Source organism: Pecten maximus, chromosome 4, assembly GCF_902652985.1.
Source record: "Pecten maximus chromosome 4, xPecMax1.1, whole genome shotgun sequence".
In the NCBI taxonomy this organism is placed as follows: domain Eukaryota; kingdom Metazoa; phylum Mollusca; class Bivalvia; order Pectinida; family Pectinidae; genus Pecten; species Pecten maximus.
The window spans coordinates 39,163,888-39,186,667 of record NC_047018.1 but is presented as its reverse complement, the minus strand read 5'-3'; the positions used below and the strand labels follow the sequence as shown (position 1 = coordinate 39,186,667).

The 22,780-nt window shown below is 36.9% G+C and overlaps 1 protein-coding gene across 2 annotated transcripts in view; it reads left to right on the top strand.

Annotated features, from left to right (window-relative positions):
- LOC117326051 (peroxidasin homolog) overlaps positions 1-22,780 on the top strand; it is a 46,712-nt gene that overhangs the window by 18,373 nt on the left and 5,559 nt on the right. Inside the window, exons 2-13 of one of the 2 annotated variants that reach the window (XM_033882645.1) lie at positions 8,085-8,156; positions 8,405-8,476; positions 9,607-9,678; positions 12,419-12,490; positions 14,135-14,307; positions 15,408-15,524; positions 15,770-15,931; positions 16,341-16,604; positions 17,216-17,482; positions 19,581-19,814; positions 20,067-21,359; positions 21,672-21,789. In XM_033882645.1, coding sequence (XP_033738536.1) covers positions 8,085-8,156; positions 8,405-8,476; positions 9,607-9,678; positions 12,419-12,490; positions 14,135-14,307; positions 15,408-15,524; positions 15,770-15,931; positions 16,341-16,604; positions 17,216-17,482; positions 19,581-19,814; positions 20,067-21,359; positions 21,672-21,789 — 2,916 coding nt within the window. The remainder of the gene's footprint in view (positions 1-8,084; positions 8,157-8,404; positions 8,477-9,606; positions 9,679-12,418; positions 12,491-14,134; positions 14,308-15,407; positions 15,525-15,769; positions 15,932-16,340; positions 16,605-17,215; positions 17,483-19,580; positions 19,815-20,066; positions 21,360-21,671; positions 21,790-22,780) is intronic. The other variant, XM_033882646.1, reaches the window with a different exon arrangement.

Sequence of the window (22,780 nt, the reverse complement as noted above, 5' to 3'; positions counted from 1 at the left end):
GGGAGTATCCCGCTGTCGTAAATATTTAATATTTCCTGTCAAAGTTTGCCACCGAATCAGTAAATCACAGAGGCATGTCGCAAAGCAGTATCTGGGTGGGGATGTATTACAGATTCGTGAACCGTATTGTTTCTGAATAGTGACTCATATCTATAAATGAAGTGTGTGTAGAGGCAAGGAGAGGGAGGGGGTGAAACACATCTGTCTGAAAACGGATAGATACCAAAAAATGATTAGGTTATTAGAGAAATAGATAATAAAAGAAAAGTTGACATGAAGAAATTTAAGACTATCTATCTGTTGGAGTCTATATATGTCTCTAATGTAATGAATAAGATTTCATTGTAGGAAAGAACAAATGCACACATTATACTTTATAGAGCGAACAAAAACCGCTTGCTCGGAAAGATGGTGATGGGTTGTCTAGATGACGGAAAAACCATGTCAGTTTTCTAGTGATTATGATGTCAAACCGGCTATTATCTGATGATGTCACACCGGCTATTATCTGATGATGTCACACCGGCTATTATCTGATGATGTCACACCGGCTATTATCTGATGATGTCACACCGACTATTATCTGATGATGTCACACCGGCTATTATCTGATGATGTCACACCGACTATTATCTGATGATGTCACACCGACTATTATCTGATGATGTCACACCGGCTATTATCTGATGATGTCACACCGGCTATTATCTGATGATGTCACACCGACTATTATCTGATGATGTCACACCGACTAATATCTGATGATGTCACACCGACTATTATCTGATGATGTCACACCGGCTATTATCTGATGATGTCACACCGGCTATTATCTGATGATGTCACACCGGCTATTATCTGATGATGTCACACCGAATATTATCTGATGATGTCACACCGAATATTATCTGATGATGTCACACCGACTATTATCTGATGATGTCACACCGGCTATTATCTGACGATGTCACACCGACTATTATCTGATCCTGTCACACCGGCTATTATCTGATGATGTCACACCGACTATTATCTGATGATGTCACACCGACTATTATCTGATGATGTCACACCGGCTATTATCTGATGATGTCACACCGACTATTATCTAATGGTGTCACACCGGCTATTATCTGATGATGTCACACCGGCTATTATCTGATGATGTCACACCGACTATTATCTGATGATGTCACACCGACTATTATCTGATGATGTCACACCGGCTATTATCTGATGATGTCACACCGACTATTATCTGATGATGTCACACCGACTATTATCTGATGATGTCACACCGGCTATTATCTGATGATGTCACGCCGGCTATTATCTGATGATGTCACACCGGCTATTATCTGATGATGTCACGCCGGCTATTATCTGATGATGTCACACCGAATATTATCTGATGATGTCACACCGACTATTATCTGATGATGTCACACCGCCTATTATCTGATGATGTCACACCGACTATTATCTGATCCTGTCACACCGACTATTATCTGATGATGTCACACCGGCTATTATCCGATGATGTCACACCGACTATTATCTGATGATGTCACACCGGCTATCATCTGATGATGTCACACCGTCTATTATCTGATGATGTCTCACCGACTATTATCTGATCCTGTCACACCGACTATTATCTGATGATGTCACACCGACTATTATCTGATGATGTCACACCGAATATTATCTGATGATGTCACACCGGCTATTATCTGATGATGTCACACCGAGTATTATCTGATGATGTCACACCGACTATTATCTGATGATGTCACACCGGCTATTATCTGATGATGTCACACCGAGTATTATCTGATGATGTCACACCGACTATTATCTGATGATGTCACACCGACTATTATCTGATGATGTCACACCGGCTATTATATGATGATGTCACACCGGCTATTATCTGATGATGTCACACCGGCTATTATCTGATGATGTCACACCGACTATTATCTGATGATGTCACACCGACTATTATCTGATGATGTCACACCGACTATTATCTGATGATGTCACACCGACTATTATCTGATGATGTCACACCGGCTATTATCTAATCCTGTCACACCGGCTATTATCTGATGATGTCACACCGACTATTATCTGATGATGTCACACCGGCTATTATCTGATGATGTCACACCGGCTATCATCTGATGATGTCACATCGACTAGTATCTGATGATTTCACACCGACTATTATCTGATGATGTCACACCGGCTATTATCTGATGATGTCACACCGGCTATTATCTGATGATGTCACACCGACTATTATCTAATGATGTCACACCGGATATTATCTGATGATGTCACACCGGCTATTATCTGATGATGTCACACCGACTATTATCTGATGATGTCACACCGGCTACTATCTGATGATGTCACACCGGCTATTATCTGATGATGTCACACCGGCTATTATCTGATGATGTCACGCCGGCTATTATCTGATGATGTCACACCGGCTATCATCTGATGATGTCACACCGTCTATTATCTGATGATGTCACACCGACTATTATCTGATGATGTCACACCGGCTATTATCTGATGATGTCACACCGACTATTATCTGATGATGTCACACCGGATATTATCTGATGATGTCACACCGGCTATTATCTGATGATGTCACACCGAGTATTATCTGATGATGTCACACCGACTATTATCTGATGATGTCACACCGACTATTATCTGATGATGTCACACCGGCTATTATCTGATGATGTCACACCGGCTATTATCTGATGATGCCACACCGGCTATTATCTGATGATGTCACACCGACTATTATCTGATGATGTCACACCGACTATTATCTGATGATGTCACACCGGCTATTATCTGATGATGTCACACCGGCTATTATCTGATGATGTCACACCGGCTATTATCTGATGATGTCACACCGAGTATTATCTGATGATGTCACACCGACTATTATCTGATCCTGTCACACAGACTATTATCTGATGATGTCACACCGACTATTATCTGATGATGTCACACCGGCTATTATCTGATGATGTCACACCGGCTATTATCTGATGATGTCACATCGACTAGTATCTGATGATTTCACACCGACTATTATCTGATGATGTCACACCGGCTATTATCTGATGATGTCACACCGGCTATTATCTGATGATGTCACACCGACTATTATCTAATGATGTCACACCGGATATTATCTGATGATGTCACACCGGCTATTATCTGATGATGTCACACCGACTATTATCTGATGATGTCACACCGGCTATTATCTGATGATGTCACACCGACTATTATCTGATGATGTCACACCGGCTATTATCTGATGATGTCACACCGGCTATTATCTGATGATGTCACACCGACTATTATCTGATGATGTCACACCGGCTATTATCTGATGATGTCACACCGACTATTATCTGATGATGTCACACCGGCTATTATCTAATCCTGTCACACCGGCTATTATCTGATGATGTCACACCGACTATTATCTGATGATGTCACACCGGCTATTATCTGATGATGTCACACCGACTATTATCTGATGATGTCACACCGACTATTAACAAACTCTCTCAGCAGAAACCTAGTTACATTCATCTGTGAGGTCATTTTAACTTTAAAAACACAACAGAAATATCATTAATGTAAATGTTACGTTTATACTTTGAGGTCGTTACAGGGACGTTAAGGTCGTTTTATGGCTGTTTTGTTGCAATAGGAAAGACATGTCGTACTTGTTGGGGCAAGTTTGTTTACGTGTTTGTAGCACTGAAACAGTCTTAACGTAATGTTCAAAACATTGAGTTCGTTGAGTCACTCTGTGTGTACCCTTTCTGATTTCTAGATAAAAATGTAATTAAAACTGAGATTTGGCAATCATACGGTTGATAAATTCTGTATCCAGTATTTCAAATAATTATACGTAGTTAGGATATGAAGTTAGTAATCCCCGCATTTTATATTTGACATTTTATCTATAATCAAAGTTTGACAAATCTGTGTTGCATGCACTTACTTACATGTGGTTTATTATATCAGAAAAAAACTAGATTTAGGGTGGCAAGCACGACGCAGCACTAACTACAAAGAGAATGTAGCATGTCCGGAAAACTCGAGGAGTGTTGACTTCTCAATTAGTACAGTCGCTACACCCGATGACCCTAAAAGCTGTACTCTATCTCAAAAGAGTTCTGTTTTGAAAAGTCTAGTTAACTTTGTAAGACAGTGAAACTTTTTTCCGAAATGCTATTTTAAAAACAACAAAATGTGTATGTAAAGTATCTACTGTAGAGTATTTCGATAATTATATTGGTATATTTAATCTAAAATTTCAATATGTATCTTAATTAACTATAAGTCTGAATAAACAAGTTTTAATATGATGACTAAATATTCTTCAGGAATAGTTATTTTATGTTAATAAAGATTTTATATCAAGTGAAAGCATGATAATTATGTTTGATAATCAGGTGTGTTGTTTCGACACAAATTCAAACACGTATCAAATGTTATTGTTCTTGGTGGTCAAAACAAACAAGTTCAAGTTAAACCCTAACATGATGCTAAAATAACAATACTTTAAATAAAACCGGTTCACCAGACCTCCTTAGTCTAGACTTCAGGAAGAAATTATAAGTAAGCAGATCGTTAAACTCACAGTGGCGTGCATGGATTTATTCATTTATTGTAGCATGTAGTTAAATTATTTTAAAAGAATTTAAAAAGATGAAAATATCATGAAATTATATCAATGGAGTTAATGACCCAGGCCAAGGATGATGACGACTATGTGAATGAAGAGGTAGAGGAACTAGGTACAGAGTTGTGACGTATTGATTGGGTCTATGTTAACCTATTTAGGGATTGTCGGCTATTATATATAACCAACTGCTTTTAAGTATGCTCAGGTTTCTCCGCATTTCTAAGGTCATATCAATTTAAACATAAGCTTTTAACATGTACGCTCGAGGTCTTGATAGTTTGAGTCCTAGATAAAGTTATTAATTTCGATGATAACTGATCTAAAAGACCGTGAAAACCTTAATTCCAGTGGGGAGGGGGACTAGCATATATATTACGGCTTTACAACACTCCCCAATATAATTATGTTTCTCTCAGAATAACCGAAATGACGATAATTAAATCACACCACATTCTGGCTATTCCTAACACAGGTGCCTGACTCGTTTTATGAAATAATAACATATATGTGTACAAGAGAATTTCTCATTTATATGTACTCTTATATGTTGTTATTTTATTAAACGAGTCGGGCACCTGTGTTCATAATAGTTAAAATGGTAGTTGCTACTCCTGCTTAGCGCTCAGCATATTTGGAGTGGGACGACTGGTTCGCCCGTTGTCATTATAATGTGACCGAGTGGGGTGTCCTGCTGGGTGTCTTCGGCAGTATGCTTCAGTGAGTAGGCACTTTAAATCGGCAAAAAGTTCCGGCCTATCACAAGGAGACTTAACACGAACATACCGCAGCCTCCAAAAACACACATACGCACTCACCACACGCATGCATGTCGCACGCACGGGAGGCCGTCCTTAAATGACCTTAGCTGTTAATAGGACTTTAAACAAAATAAACCAAACCAAACCATGTTATTATTTTATTAAAAGAGTCGGGCACCTGTGTTCCTAAGAGTAATTTGTCATCTGATCACCACCCTACCAAAGCTGAGGGCAGTATTTCACTATCGTTAACTTCCCTTTCCTCAATAGTAACATTCCGACCAGCCCGTCCTTCTATACGATTAGTAGTATTATGACACAGAAGGAAATCTAAACAATTTAATCTCTTTGTCATTATGGTTTCATGTTCACATCTGATAATAAAACTCAATATGAACAGTACACACTTGCATTCCAATTCTAACATTCACTGACAAATCGCAGATGCAAATTTTTATGGAAAAAATGAAGATACGGATGTATATCGAATTCATATCTGGATTTTATAGAGCCCAGCTGGGGGTGTCATATCCCATGAGAATATACAGACTGAATTCAGACAGTGTCTGTAGCATTTGCGTGTACTAGATCGACACAATTTGCAGTGACCTGCATATTTATGTCTAGTTTATTTGATAGTCGACATGTTGAACATAGAATTAATTTCAGGATATTGATATACATGTATACATTTTAGGTGTGTGGATATTTGTTACACAATGAATATCAAATTTCAATCCTGTTTGGAATGAGATTTATTAGTTTGGTACAAATAATATTTGAAATTATTTTTATCTTTTTGGTTCAAACACACAAAACAACTGACAACAGCTATTGGAAGTCAACATTGTCGATTTCGTATTTCACCAAGTTAAATAAGATTTCTTATATTGCTTTATGATAATATTGATTGGCATTGCTCCTTGAATAAATGTTAAGTTGGCTTGACATAAATTACGACTGTTTCCGTCAAGCGAAGACTGCAAGACGAAGCCTTGACGGCCGTTCACTCCTCGACAAAGGGACAAATATGTGAAGTCGTTTGTTAATGATCGATTTACATGTGACATTTGTAATAAAATGTTTAATCCAGTTAAAATAAAAGAAATTTTAAACTAAAATTCGTCCCAATACCATTCAGTCTGAGGGGCGGGTGTTGTTGTGAAGCTTGGCTTACAATACACAGAAACGAGGGAGTTACCAGCGGACAAACCCGCGAATAGGATTTTAAAGGGGGTCCATTAACTAATAAAGGCTTTTATCAAATATAGGCTGTCAACAAACAAACGCGAAAATCAATCGCTAAATATAGAGTTGCATACGTATGTATTTAAACGAAAACTACGAATACGCCTTCATTTCACGAATGTGTGTTGCCGCAATATGGGCCATGAAAGTAAAATCGCGAGAATTAATCACCGAAATAAAATTTGTTCACAGTAAGTTATAACCAAGAGGTTTTGTCCCGTCTACGACTTCAAAATTCTAAGTTCACTTTTGTGATGGTATCACTTTAAATCAGTAAAGGTAGGTATCTATACCACAAACAGGTGTATACTGATAGGTATAACAATGAAGGGGGGCAAGATGGAAATTAAAGACCATTGAAATGGCCTTTTGTGAACTAGAACATTTAAGTATAGATCAGTTTTACTTTAGTCGGGTATGATATAAGAGGTGATTGTAATTCTCTGGGTCGAATACTGAAGCAGTCTATTAATAGCCCATCACACATATATCAAGGCGATTCTGGGCCAGACAGGTCGACAACCCGTAATTGGGCGCTGGTGATAGTCATTCATCATTTCGTGTTTGACCTAGATTGTCGCACAAGAAATGCAGATGTCTTAAGTGTTTATATATAACATTGATTAAGTATAGGTTTTTGGTGGATCAATGGTGTTAAAAAGCCTATGTTAAAATCGGGGCCGAGTCATTCATTAGCAGAATTTTACAGCCACATATCTCAATGGATTGAACGAAAGTAACACAAATGAAAAACAACTAAACAGATGAATACGACGATAAGATGATATCAAAGAATATGGGGATTAATGAATTAGATTTATGAAATTGCACCGTCCAGCTGTTTCTGTCTTTCTAGGACTCGTCCGTATTATTTGTGGTTAAAGCGTATAAGTCCAGGAAGACAGTAATGATCGGAGCCTAAAGTAATATTTTTGTTTGTATTTTGCCCCCTTTTAACCAATTTTTTAGTTTATATATTTTCGTTATTGTGCCGATTTTTTGTGTTGTTTTTGTATTGAAATGTGCCACTATCTGATGTGTGTCCTTTGTAAAATCCTTTAAATCCTAACGGATCATACTCGTATGTAAACCGTTGATTTGAACAATACATATCTTAAATCTACAAAATAGCCCCCCCCCCCCCCCCTCAAAAAAAAAGAAAGAAAAGGAAAGAACAAAATATCCATTTCACTTGATGAAAGGGGGAAAAGTTTCTACATACGGCAAACATGGTATGCTAAATCAACAACCTAGCATGCTCCTAATGTCGAATTCAATTAGATATATCCTTTAATGAATAAATGTAATGACTGTTTTATTTTCTTTTGCAGAGATTTGCGGTTCAACAGAATACAAGACATTCCATCTGGATCATTTATAGGCTTGAATAGATTAAGCACATTGTAAGTAGATCACTAGTCCGAAAAGCTCTGTTAACATTGTCGTCATCAAAAATGTCAAATTCAGGAAATGTCTCTAAATTTGTTTTAAGTATACTAGTATTTCAAACTACAGAAACAGCAGAAAAGAAGTATTTGGGAATAAACAAAATGCATGGTAAGAGGTCGGCAAATTCAGAAAAAAACACATTCTTCTTTATCAATATATCAAAAGGGGCAATAATTAACCCTATTGGATCTTTCCATTTCAGACTATTAAATAACAACAATATTCAGAGATTATTAGACGGCGCATTTGATGGTCTTCCGGAACTGAAATATTTGTAAGTACCCATGACAACCAGCTTCATTTGATTTAGTGTTACACTAGAATAAAGTACAAGGTATTCGAATATCTCGTCTATGTCATACTAAAAAGAATTATGATAATCACCCTCAAATCATTTTCCAATAAAGGGAAAATCTTACTCATTTTTACTACCAAAATAATCTTGTGACGACATTGGCATCACAATACCGGTTAATGTATATATGGTATAATATTAGGGGTGGTATATGGCAAACATAAATGGTATGACATTTTCACGATTTCCGTGGTGGATCTCAAATGCTGACGGAAGAATGAACAGCACAATGTTTTGAGATTTGCAAGTTGATGGTAACCATGAGAACGTTTTATGGTCAAAGTCTTGAACTCATTTCGGAATATGAACAAAATCAATATAATACAGAAAAGAAAAACCTTAAAATGACCTGAACTGTTTGGCTTACATTCAATAAGGAAACACGTGCTGAAATATACAAAATGTACTCTCTTCATCGCTATCAATTTCTGGCATACCCAATTAACTATAGAAACATGCAATCCAGTAATAAATAACAAAATTCACATTTCACAAATAGGAATACAATTTTATTCAGATAAATCCGCAAATGAATATGTAAACACACTGGTTTTGTTCTCTTTCTGTTAAAAAAAACCCCTTTCCTTCGACATCTGCAGCTATTTTTCACATCAAAGATGAAATGGATTCTGTAACATGCTTTCCGTGAAATGTACATCATTAGCATGTTGTAAATGTACTTCTAGTGTTATGGCATGTGTACTCGCTGACCCCTCGTAGAATTAACATCTAAGAACATTCCAGTTGCATGCATTTGATAGACTGTATATATATATAGTATGTAACAACATTACATATTTGTCTGAAAGCTTTAGAAACAAGTCTTTTCCACACTCCAAACGATATCTCTTTTAAGGTCCGACCCAAATATTGATGTTGTACTCAATATACCGATACTTTGATAAAAAGTATAAAAAAAAAATTGTAATTTTTGTCATTCAATTTATGTTCAAAATTAAGCATTAAAAATTATACACGATTCCGTTTTTGAAATGATGATTAATTTTTTTTATTTGTTAAGCATTTAACCTCTTGATTTCTGTTTTCAGATATGTATATAAAAATCAAATTACTTCTGTTGAAAGTAAAGCATTTAGACATTTGAGGAAACTTGAGCAGGTGTGAGTATTTAAAAGTGGTATTTATTCTGAATTCACGAAACGTCACCACATTGAAACATCACAGCGGGGTGCCATACGCATGGTGTTCATTTTCACTTGCTTGTACATTTCACGTTTATGGGGTTCGTTGGGGTCACTGATTATATCGTTGGTTCCATATGTGACAAAAACCATTATGCTTATTGGTCTGTGGAGAAGCTGGTGCAGTATCTACGTGATAAGTTACATATGGGGAAGTTTGGAATTGATTTTAGTATAACTAATCACATTTACTAAACTGTATAACCTATGATGCATGTTTTTGTCTCCACTGATATTTTAAAGTTAAATAAATTCCTAGTACATCGACTTAAAGGAAAACATCCAGAAATTTTATCTGATTTTAGCTCGAAAGGGGAAATATGTATATATATTCTAGGTACCTTTAGCATCACTAAATTTCAAGATACTGATATCTTGTATGGTTTTGGTACATCAAAATTACATTATGATAGTATAAATGACCAACTTAAATTATTCTACTTTTAAAAGTTTCCTTCGTCGGCAAATATAACTCCCAGTCATTTCTGTAAAACCATTCACAGAGTTGGGTCTTTATCGACCTCGATCATGGTCGCATTTTTGCTTGTTTATGCCGGAAGCTCACTTCTTTCTCGGCAGCCTACTCTTCTGCGTTGCATAGGTCAAATCCCCATGAGGAAACTTATGGCGGATAGGCTAATATCTTATGAGCCACAGCTTCCTGTTTCCGCAAAAAGTACTTCGTAATCACATAAAAAGAGTTTTGAATTCGTTATTCAAAAATGAATAAAAAATATTTTATCGATTTCAAAGGAGTGTCTAATTATGAAATATTTGAGGTTTCAGACTCAATTCTTGTAATGTGCAAGGTTCGACCACGTTGAGAAGGAGAAATCCTTATAATATGTATAAAAGTACCTTGTACATATGTTTTGCATCGTAGTGTGATAACAGTTAATCCTGTGATCGCTGTGTATAGGATATGAAGCAATTCAAACTATGTATGCAATGATGCTTTTTAGTGGGTAGGATATCTAGAATCATACAAACATCATTCATAATGCACGTTAAAGTATATACACGATTGTATTCGCCATGTGTTTTGCTGCTGTTTGTAACTCCACAACATTGTTTGTGCTGTATACTCACTGCTTTCAATACGTTTCATCATAGCAATTCTAAACGTAACTCTACATCGTATATATCTTAATGAGAATTTCCCAAGACTTTTGTTTCGTCAGTTTTATGCTTCAAATATCTTCAATATGCCTGTCAATCTGTGCGTTTTCTATATAAAAGGAAAATGCTTATGTCACCTGTTGCACGTGACTGTGAGATTGAGTGACCTTGAATGTACACCTATCGTACGAATCATCAATCAAGTTCAAGGATAAACTTTTCCTATAAAAAACATCTTTCCCAAACAAATTTGAACGGTTTTGTTTTAATCGGCTGGAAGCAGCTGGCGTTCTTTTAAAAACTAACTGGAATTCAAATATATGAAAAACAAGTTCCCGTTGGATGATGATTAATCGGACTAGGTTTCTAAGTCATTCAAACGTTTTTTTTTATCCTACCGTCTGGAATGCGCTTGTAATGTCACTAATATCACGATGTCACAATTGTATTAGATAGGTAAACATTTTATGTAAGAAACTCGCCTATCGCAACTAATACAAACATTTGTTTAATAATATGAATTGTGTTTGTGCGTGTATGAGGAAGGTGTTAAGTGTTTTAGATTCATACACATTATCACAGGTAAATGTGTTGATATCAATTTTGCAATCGTAAATATTTTCAGTAATGCATACTCTGTCTATGGTAAACACGCAGGATGCTTACATAAACTGCTTAATTATAACTATTTTGCACAACATTGATTTGGTTTCATTCATTCATTTTTTATTTTGGAAACATGTTTCGTAAATATTGCACTGAATCTATTAATGTCATTTTAAGTCCAAAGCTTACTAATTAGTGTGATATAAATTTCCATTTTTATGACGACTGTAAATTTTGTAAATGTAGTTTGAAACCTCACTGATAGAAGCCCTTGACTACGTAGTTTACTTTTTAGCGAGACATCCACAGAAAGTACCGATACTTTGTACATAGAACAGGCTCTGGAGAAGCAAATTATCAAGGTTGACAAGCAATCTCTATCATTTACATGTTGTAGATGTTGGTACATGTTGCTACCACAGATAAGAATGTTAATGATCGTGAAATGGTATTTGGTATTGTGCAAGCTATGCTGGCCATGTTGTATGTAAATGTCAAAATATAACACCAACGGGCAGACTCTGCGGGGATGTTAAGGATATTAATATAAATAAATAATATGAAGTCTTATAAGAAATGTATTACTTCATAGCATAGGTCGTGGTACAAATGCATATGTCATGATAAGCCCTGCCATTAGATCTGAATCACTTTGAACGACAATTTCTGGAATTTTAAATGTAATAGAGTCGCACTTTTGACCTATATTCCCTTGTGAATGTCGCAGGTATATTATTTGTATGCTTAAGTTTGATACTGCCTCATTTCATTAGAAGTATGCAATTAATGAAATTAACACATGCATATATAGACTGAAATGTTTGATATTGAAATTTTTTTCTTCAAATTTTGTGATAATAAATTTACTAAAAGAAATGCAGATATATATAGACTCTATAATGTTTGAGATTGTTTTTCTTGATGCCTATTTCAGATTTATGCATAATAACAACATATCGGGGCTACCAGAAGGTTTATTCGACAACACGCCGAAGTTACAACGTCTGTAAGTTTCTCTACCTAACATATGTTTTACTGGGGGTGTAAAGATAACCGGCGTCTTGTTGAATGTTAAATCAACCCACAGCTGCTGGAAGACAGTATCTGCTGGAAACTGTGGTATTTCCCGTAGTTTTTATTTTAGATGTATGGTCTAAATCCTCTCCTTTAATATGCATTTAACAGTAGGTAAAGGTCTGGTATTTTATTTTTATTTAGATTTATACCCAGGAGTTTATGCACCTTCATTAGTGCACGACCGGCTCCTTCAAGTAAGATTATATTTATGCATTCCTGACAGCCTTGTTTATTTTATCTTTCTCTTTTTCTACACGAAAACTGTGAAAATTCACTTTTTTGTGAGATACACACATCTGGGTTAGCTTGTGTATATATTTTTTGTGGAAGTCGTAACTGAGTTAGCAGTTTGATATATGTGTTTATATTGTACAAACGATTGTACAAAAAACTCTAGAGCAAAACAATATCAATGTCCAAATAAACTCCAAACAAATGCATTGCAGTACATAAGAAATACTGATACAAAGGATGTCGATTTCACTTTTATAACAAGGTGCTACAATCCAGATTATCTATCTATCACTTACATGGTTGAATTCATGCCATTTATTGCTTTTTCCTTTCATAAAATTAGACATTTATAGCAACAGGAGAGAATATTTAAATTAGCAAAAAGAAATAGAACTCTCATGTGAAAACCCAACCTGACACTTTCCAGCTATCAGACGTCGCAAGTACGATAACGGGGTTTATAAACACTGGGTATATTTTCATGGTATCTGGTTTAGGTTAATTTTTATATCTGTACAGCAAACATTTACCACCGGTTATGCAATTAGACGTATAGCCCCAGTGTATTCACTCGAAACTACTATGTATGTGTCATTTATTCCCTTAAAGTTCAGTAGGCTCTCTGCCAGTTTCGAAGAATAATAAGTGTTTGATTTAAATAAAAACACTTCTTAAAAATAAAGTCATTACTTCGCACAGTCGTCATGAAGTGTTATTTTGAATCGCCCATTAATTCCCATTTCCGACTATTTTTGTAATTAGGCCGAAAACATGTCGAAACATTAACAGAGACTATTCTGTTTGCTTCTGTTTGTATGAAATTGAAACTAGATTACAAGGAAATAGTAGTCATAGTCACATTGCGTTACTTGATTTGAATAATCGCTCAAAATTATCACGTGGGTTTGGCGTTCTTCTGAAAATGATAAAAGTTGATTCAATTATGGGGATATTGAAACTCCCTATCTAGATTTTGACATTTCTTTTGATCTGAGGTTCCTCAGTGACCTCCTAGGTAAAACGCGTTTGATCCTTATCAGCAATGACGAGTCCAAGAAGGACAAGATAGTTTAATGAAGCAGTTTAATTCATTTTCGGTTCGACTGTATCTTACTACCATCCTCAGTATCTTTTGAACAAGCCTTGATAGTGTTTCGGATGAATTCTGCCTATCTTCCTAAACATATTTTACTAGTGTAGTTCCAATAAAAACGGCACCAGTTCACATGAGAGCAACAGAGGAATTAAATAGTGAGATATGTAATGTTAAACTATTTATACATTACATAATTATAGACATTGTTGCGTTTTTTTCATATTTTTATTATATTATGTCTAGACGCCTGGACGAGAATCCTGTCCACTGTGACTGTGATTTACTCTGGATTCCCCGGCTGGTACAGAGAAGAAGGTCTCGACTTCAAGTCACTGGAACCTGCCAGTCTCCCCCGCGGGTCCTCAACAGGGCCATCGGAACCCTGAGTGAGCGACAGTTCAGCTGTGGCCGATACGGTAGAGAATCGTTCCATTAAGTGTTTCTATGCATGATTGTTGTCGATAATTCTTTTTTGAGATAAATATAAACAATTTCTTAACAAGGTTTTGAATCTTTCCATGAAGAACTTCTTTTAAAGGATATTTTGGACATTATCTTAACAATTTTCTGGCATGGGCTCGATTTTTCCCATGAAACGCTTCTTTTACGGGAAGCATACATTGCTGTTGATGATTAGCGTAAGTAATTTCTAAAAATAAAGGGCTCGAATCTTTCCATGAAGCGCCTATTTTAGGGGATGCGTACATAGTTTCTGAAGATACGAAGTTAGTTTTTTTTAGATGTTTCAGCCATTTTGTACATCTGTACTGTATATTAAAGCAATGTATAAAATATAAGACAAGAAATGTTAGCGAATTATTTTGGTTTTCAGTTTTGGGCTTTATATATATTTCGCGTGTGTAATGGATATAGATTTACAGGTTTAAAAAAATGTTAAAAACATATGGAAATGTAACATAAAAGAGGACGTAGAATGTCACATTATTTAGAACATGAAGTGTGCGTGTGGATATGTTTAAAGTATTAACTAGCCCACAAAATGAAATCTAAATGTCGCTGTTTATTATAAATGTAATTGATCATGTCAAACGATGTAGTCATTTCCTCGCTGAATGAAATTGTCCAAATTATGTGTAATTCATTGTCATTCCAGAGACATCGTTATATAATGTTTTGTTTAAATCGGCATTAACTCCTTGATTTTCATATTATTATATTATACTATTTTTAATTTTGAATAAACTTCAACCACATGTCGTATCAAAATCCCCAAATTGGTTTTAAAGTTCCACTGTGTCGTGTAGCTAGCTACTACAGTAGGTCACTTTGGTGTAATGTGATGTTGTCTGTCCTGTAGTTTTGGTGTTTGTTTGATTTTTTTATATTCAATAACATTAAGTCCCATGCTGATTTTCCATTGATCTTTTTATTTTTTAATTATTTTATTTATTTACATTAATTGTATCTATTTTTGAGAATCTAAAAGTATTATTATTTTTAACATAAATAAATTATCTTAAATGATAAATAACGTGTACTCATGTTTGACCTACAGTACCCCCTGTAATCACAAGGCGACCAGAGGACCATGAAGCCGTTGAGGGAAGCACCATCATGTTTCGCTGTACCGGAACCGGAACTCCTACTCCGGTCATTAGCTGGTTCAAAGACGGTTGGCATGATTCCTTTCCGTTACTCACTGTCGATAAATTATGCCTGAAAATCTATAAAAAGTGCAGTTTTTGTTTCATGATAAACCCTTGGATATCATTAAGTGAATTATCATAATGCATGTATTGTAAATCATTCGTAAATTGGTCATTTAACATGTTTAAATCAAAGTTTAATTCACTCAACCCCTTATTTATTCATTAGCAACTAAATATCATTTTAATAATTATGATTTAATCTTTTTAGATGAACTGTTGGCGTTGGATGACCGAGTACAAGTGTATGAATTGGGAGCAATGCTGAGGTTCTCTCGGGTAGTTTTCGCAGATCAGGGAATTTATACGTGTAAACTGACCAACACTGCCGGAACGTCCGAGGCAAGCGCAGAGCTGAGGATCACACAACCAAGTAAGCTAGGATCAACATCTACTGTAGGGAAAGTTTAATGGTGGACATCATGGTCTCATTTTGAAATATTAACGGTACTTATTGATAAGACAAGAGGTTCCGTTGTCACCCTCTTCCTTTCATGTGAGAATGTGAACAACCCGAATTTGACCTAGATTTACATATACATTTGCAGAAGACGCTTACTCTTTATGAGCATCTGGTCTTATTCTCTTCGCACTCTTTGAACGTGTCTCCATGTAAAACTACATTTGTGTTCATATTTTGCCTCATTTTATCGATTTTGAGAGGAGAATTACGGTTGGGGATGGGGGAGGGGTGTCTAAAGTAAGTGATACACAGGGATTTTTGATATATTTGGTTGGGATATGATATTATATAACATTAATATATAAATTCATTCTTCAAGCCCAGACTCAGGAATTCGCTGCCAACGTGGAAGTGGAAACCTTTGTGGGTACCAACAGTCTACTGGAGTGTGCCACCGACGATTTCATTCCACAATATCGGTGGATTAAGGACCAAGTACTTCTCCAGGCCGGCGCCAAGTATTCCTTCCAGGGAAACCGTCTCGTCATCAGGAATATTGTGCCTAGCGACGCTGGCAAGTATGAGTGTTTCGCTGAAGGTACCGTCGGATTCAACAGGAAGGCTGTCCTACTCAAAGTTACAGGTAAGAACTACAATTATATAATGGAATGTTCGACAATGTCAAGTGGAAGTTAATCACAATTTACACTAAAAACACCTAGCCAACAAACATTTACCTTTTGTATTTGTGTGTTTGTGTACGCCCTGCCAATATAACTTTTTTTATTGGGAATCACAAGGTATTGTATTAGACAGTCAGGATGTATAAAGAATATAATTTTCTGACGAACTGGTAAGTTTTATTAATGATGCAACTATCTGATCAATTCGGTCACGGATCAAAATTTATCTCGTTTCAAGAAAGTGAAAATTTCTATGATTTTACTTAGATTCACATTACGCGTGTCTTAGATGAAACAAAAGACGGTTCGCCTTCCTGAACACATTGTCTCTTCTGTTTTGTTTAATACACCCATTTTTTTTCAATTTTAAGAATATCAATTCTTTTAACAGTTTTGAAACATTTTTTTCATTTTGCATGTAGAGCATTCAGTTTCTATAGTTTCATATACAATCAATGTAAATATATTTCACTTGGAAAGTATCGGTGGACAACAAGCGATGAAACAGATATGAGTTAACACACGTATTTGCTAAGAATTGTTATATTTGTCCGCTTTGTGTTTTCTGAAGGTGATGAACACACATTCGAAGGTGACGCCTTTGTTCGCCAGGCTATAAGAGAAGCTACCAATCGTGTTAACGTTGCCATTAACGACACACAGCGCCACCTGTTTGACCGTTCAAGACAGCACACTGTGCAGGACCTGATCGCTATATTCCGGTATCCTGCAGCCGAGGCACTGGAACTGGCCAGGGCGGAGGAGATATTCGAACAGACTCTGGATATAATTGTCCGGCATGTCCGAGAAGGACATACCTATAACGTGGATACCACAGGTAATCCAAAGATCTATCTGGTTGTTTTTCCGAACATCTATGTAAGCCTGAGGTAATTGAATCATATTTGTAAACAAATGCTGGACTCCAGTTTGAAGGGATACCATACTTATTGTAGCCCACTGTATCTTGTGAGTCAACTAATGATGGACTTCATCAAGAATTCTAGATTGTCATATGTTTCTTCTGCTTAGAAGACATTGAAGAATCCGCATTCGAATTAGGCTTTCGATTTTAAATCTTCATTTGGTCTTTCCTTTTTCTCGCTTACCTTTCTCTTCTTTCCTGTTGGCTATTCCCTTTGTTAAAGTCGGTTGAAGTGTCACTATGTAATGTCCAGGTAATGATATGTAATGGCCCTCAAGTGTCGCGTTGAAGGAGAAGACGCTTACCCTTCCGGAACACCCGATCTAATTGTCCTTGTTCTTTCTGAAAGGTCTCCTTTCAAAGCCATATGTTGTTTATATGTTGTCCTCGTTTTATCATGTTTAGCTAGAATTTCGATTTGCGCATGTCGGTATATACCCCATCTGCACACGAAGCATTGGAAACATTCTTTAGAAGCCAGAATATCTGATGCGGTTATAAAATCCTAAAATTTCCAGGTAGTTTCTTATAGTCGTTAAACTGGATAATTGTATTTACTAGACACCAATATTCAGAATGTGTCGCATATATAGAGGATCTGTCATGAGTTTCCCTTCATATTAGATTTATGATACGAGTTTTGAATTTTTTATTTTTGCGAGCCTCTGGCGAGCAAAAATAAAAAATTCTAAACGAGTATCATAAATCTAATATTAAGGGAAACGAATGACAGATTCTTTTTATCATATGACGTTTTCTTTCATCGTTCCCCATCAAAAACTGATTTTTTCTTTTGCCTTGAATCGTCACATCTCAACCAAATCACCCGAACCTTCGAAGTAGGTCAATTATACCGACGAGAGAAGAAATAGTTCTAACACAACTGACTCTTGAAAAGGATTCATTTTATTAAATACACGTCTCAAAACAAAATTTCAGCATTTTTTCATTTAATCTATAATAGATAAATTGTCCTTGGTGTTTGAAACAATGAGGAAAATATTTTAGTTTGAAAGTTCATGAGCGACTGTTTTTGATGTGACGAAGCCGTGACGTCACTTGGCGCGATAATGGAGGCTTCGTTGTACAAATGTCTATTCGCTGTCGCTGTCGTACAGAACCATTGTACGGCGCCTTTTCACTGCTTTGTCTTTATCCTCGTCCTCGCGGGAGTTTTTGGAGATGTGAAATGTTCCACCGTGAATATTCCCACTGAATATTGTGTTCAGACTGCCGTGAAAAGCGACTTTGGATGCCGATTTGTTGGCAGTGTTGTTTGTTTTGACATTACACGTGTTTGTCGACGACAGTGTCAGCATGTTATTCTGAGTAACCGTTGAAGGCAAGTTGTAACAAACTACATTGCCGTTTTTCATGAGGATTTTATTAAATAATGTTATCATTTGTTTATTTGAAAAGAATCTAGACTAGATATGTCTCATCGGACAACGCAACCGCAATTTTCTATCGGAGTTGAAATATGTTACTAGGGGTCATAAAATAGATGTTTGCCAGGCCTAATTTAACATCTTATAGTATAAATATAATTAAAAAACTTAGGATGTTTACATCTTGGATTTTATCTTTGATTGTACAATATGTTATGTTAATAGACCAATTTGTCGTTCAGTTGATTTTTTTTCAAAGTTTACAAGCACTAGTCGCCATTTTTACGAGTCGTAGTAAAAAGAAGTAGGTCGTTCCCACGCGTATGAATACAGTTCGCACGGAACCAGCCAATCAGCGTAGCGAAAGGTGTTATTACACTAGTGTCATAAAGAAAATTTATGTGATGGGTTTATGACACCGTATATAACGGTAGTCATATGATAAAACATTATATGGCATGATTTATGACATCAGTCAATAGTATCCGTGTTAAACCTTTGGTAAGTGATATAATCAGGTATTCGACCAAAACTTGTTGAGCAAACTTACTACATGTATTAGAATGATCATCACCTTAACGGCCACGTTAACCAGTGATATCCAAATTTAACATTCCATTTAGGTGAGACCTACCGTGATATCATCTCCCCTGGACATCTAACCCTAATTGCCAACATGTCAGGATGCTTCGCAAATCCCCGTATTACCAAATGCAGCAATATGTGTTATCATAAGAAGTATAGAACAATGGACGGCACGTGCAACAACATTCAGGAGCCACTTCAAGGAGCAACTGTCACTGCGTTCAGCAGACTGCTCCCACCTATATACGAGAACGGATTCAATACTCCTGTCGGTAAGTCATTGACTTTTGTAGACCCCAATTCACCCAGGAGAATTGATTCAACAACCCTGCAAGTCATAGATCTCCCACACAAAAACGCAGTCAACATTCTTTTGGTTAATCATAGTCACGATAGAAAGTGTAACGCTTCTGCTCAACCTTTAACTGACTCCCCCCAGAAATGGAATCAGGTTCAAAAATTCCGTCTTCCAAAGGACATGTTTTAAATAGATGCATGATGACTCCAATATTTTATTTTAACAGGCTGGAGCTCTTCCAAGCAGTACAATGGCGTTCACCTTCCGAGTCCGCGTCTGGTGTCTTCCTTCCTTATGTCCACAGACCACGTGACAGAAGACGAGACGAGTACTCACATGCTCATGCAATGGGGACAGTTCGTAGACCACGATATCACACTTACACCTCAGTCAATTAGCTACGCTCGCTTCAGTGATGGTCGCCGATGTAACGAGACATGTGATAATGAGTACCCGTGTTTTCCGATTCCAGTTCCCCGTAGCGACTCGCGTATCCAGTCTCATCCATGTCTTGGATTCTCTCGGAGCAGTGCCATGTGTAACTCCGGTAGCACGTCTATCTTCTATAAGACGTTCTCGGCTCGTGAACAGATCAATGCCATCACTGCCTTCGTGGATGCAAGTAATGTGTATGGCAGTAGCGAATTTGACATTCAAAGACTACGAGAATTAACAAACAGCCGTGGACTTCTCAGGGAAGGACCTGTATCTACCAACAGAAAAAGACTTCTCCCCTTCGACAACTCAGGATTTCTTGAGCATATTGACTGTCAGATTGAACCCAGTAAGCAGCACGTACCTTGTTTCCGCGCTGGAGACAATCGTGTAAATGAACATTTGGCTCTTACGGCAATGCACACGTTATGGATGCGCCAACATAACCACGTGGCGCATTCGCTTGGTAAAATCAACGTCCACTGGGATGGTAACATGATCTTTCACGAATCCAGGAAAATCATCGGCAGTATGATGCAACACATAACATACAACCACTGGCTTCCCAGCATCATCGGTCAACAGGGCATGGAGAAACTAGGTCCCTACACAGGTTATGACCCCAAAGTCAACCCTACCATAACCAATGAATTCGCCACGGCTGCAATGAGATTCGGTCACGCCCTAGTGCAGCCTGTTATTTTTAGATTAAACGCCAGTTTCTATCCAATCCCGGATGGAAACCTTCAATTACACAAGGCATTCTTTTCACCTTACAAGCTACTGGAAGAAGGAGGAGTTGATCCCTTACTCCGGGGCATGTTTGCGGTCTCAGCGAAGAAGAGAATGCCCAGTGAAATGATGAACTCTGAACTTACCGAGAAACTGTTCTCATTGGCCAATGTTGTGGCTCAAGACTTGGCGTCGTTGAACATCCAGCGCGGACGAGATCACGGCCTGCCCTTCTACAACGCATATCGAGAGCTCTGTGGCATGTCTAGGGCTACCAGTTTTGCAGATTTCCAAGGTGAAATCACAAGCAGTGACATCCGTAACAAACTGCAAGCTCTGTATGGACATCCAGGTTAGTGATATTTAATTACACAAAGATCTTTTGATTTGTCGATGTCGCGCAGTGACCGTATATATAAAACGATAATTTGGTCGTCGACGTCATTTTGGCGAGCGTCTGAAAACGATCCTGTCTAATACAATCATACTATTACCGTCACCTTTTCAGGGGGAAATCTTCAATGCAATAAGATAGTGTTGGTCTTATATAGAGGGTCGCCAGATAAAGGAGCCAATCTTTTACAAAGTGTAGCATTTTGACTGTACAATTCAATCCATTATGCAGGAAATTATTTAACTGAATAAAGTCCTGATTATTTTTCAGATAATATTGATCTATTTGTGGGAGGGATGAGTGAGACCCCATTGCCAGGAGCCAAGGTGGGGCCTACCTTCATGTGTATCCTTGTGGACCAATTCAAGAAGATCCGTGACGGCGATAGGTATGTTTAGCATCAATGGAAACCGGAAATGCAACCAGCTTTGGCATTGGCATGGCACCACTATTCTGTATTTGTAGGTCTGTGTCATAAGTCAGTTACAGCTGTCTATCAGATTGATGAAATAATGTCTTCAAATATAAAGTTACATCCAACAATTTGTGAACAAGGTTTATGTGGTCCCATTTAAGAAAGATCTAGTGCATTAATGATGTTGATAGTGATAATGCTAATGGCATAAACAGTTGCAAACACTGTTTTAATCTTCAAAATCACGTACATGCACTTGTAACTTGTCCTATTCATAAATCGCTCCAATAAGAAAAAGTATCCATTTTCTGTTAGAATTACCGGAGTTATCTATCTTAATCAGCATTTCTTGCACGTGTAGAAAATAATCTACAAAGCAAAAGGGAACACGGTTTGTTCCTCCTTATCACAATAATAACAGTCATGGTAAAAACCACTGTGAAGACAGTGTTTTTGTTTTGTTTTGTTTTTCTTTTGTTCATTCAGCCTGTACATTATCTACAGAAAAAGCATTATCGTATATTCGTTTCACTATCGGGTTGTAATTTAAATCATGATATTGGGAACTACAAGAGTGACCTCCCTTCATCCATTTGCATTACATACCTTGCTTTACAGAACGTAGTGTATCAAAGCAATACATTTTCATCCACAGAACAAAATTTGATAGAATCTGTATATGTGTAAAAAGTTTCCTTGCCATTTTTGAAAACAAGAAGCATTGACATTCCCTGCGAATCTTCGAATCGATTTGTAAAATCTTAAGATCAGAACAATTAAATTTACAAATATCGTGTTCTATCAACTCATTGCTAATCATTGTATAAAACCAAGGATGAGAAATTGCGTTTATAAAGCTGTGAATGCAATGGGATTAGCGTCGTTTAATTCGGGTGAAGCGAGATCATCGTAAGAAGCAAAGATGTCATTAACGTTTTTTCCAGAAATGATCTGGAATCTAATA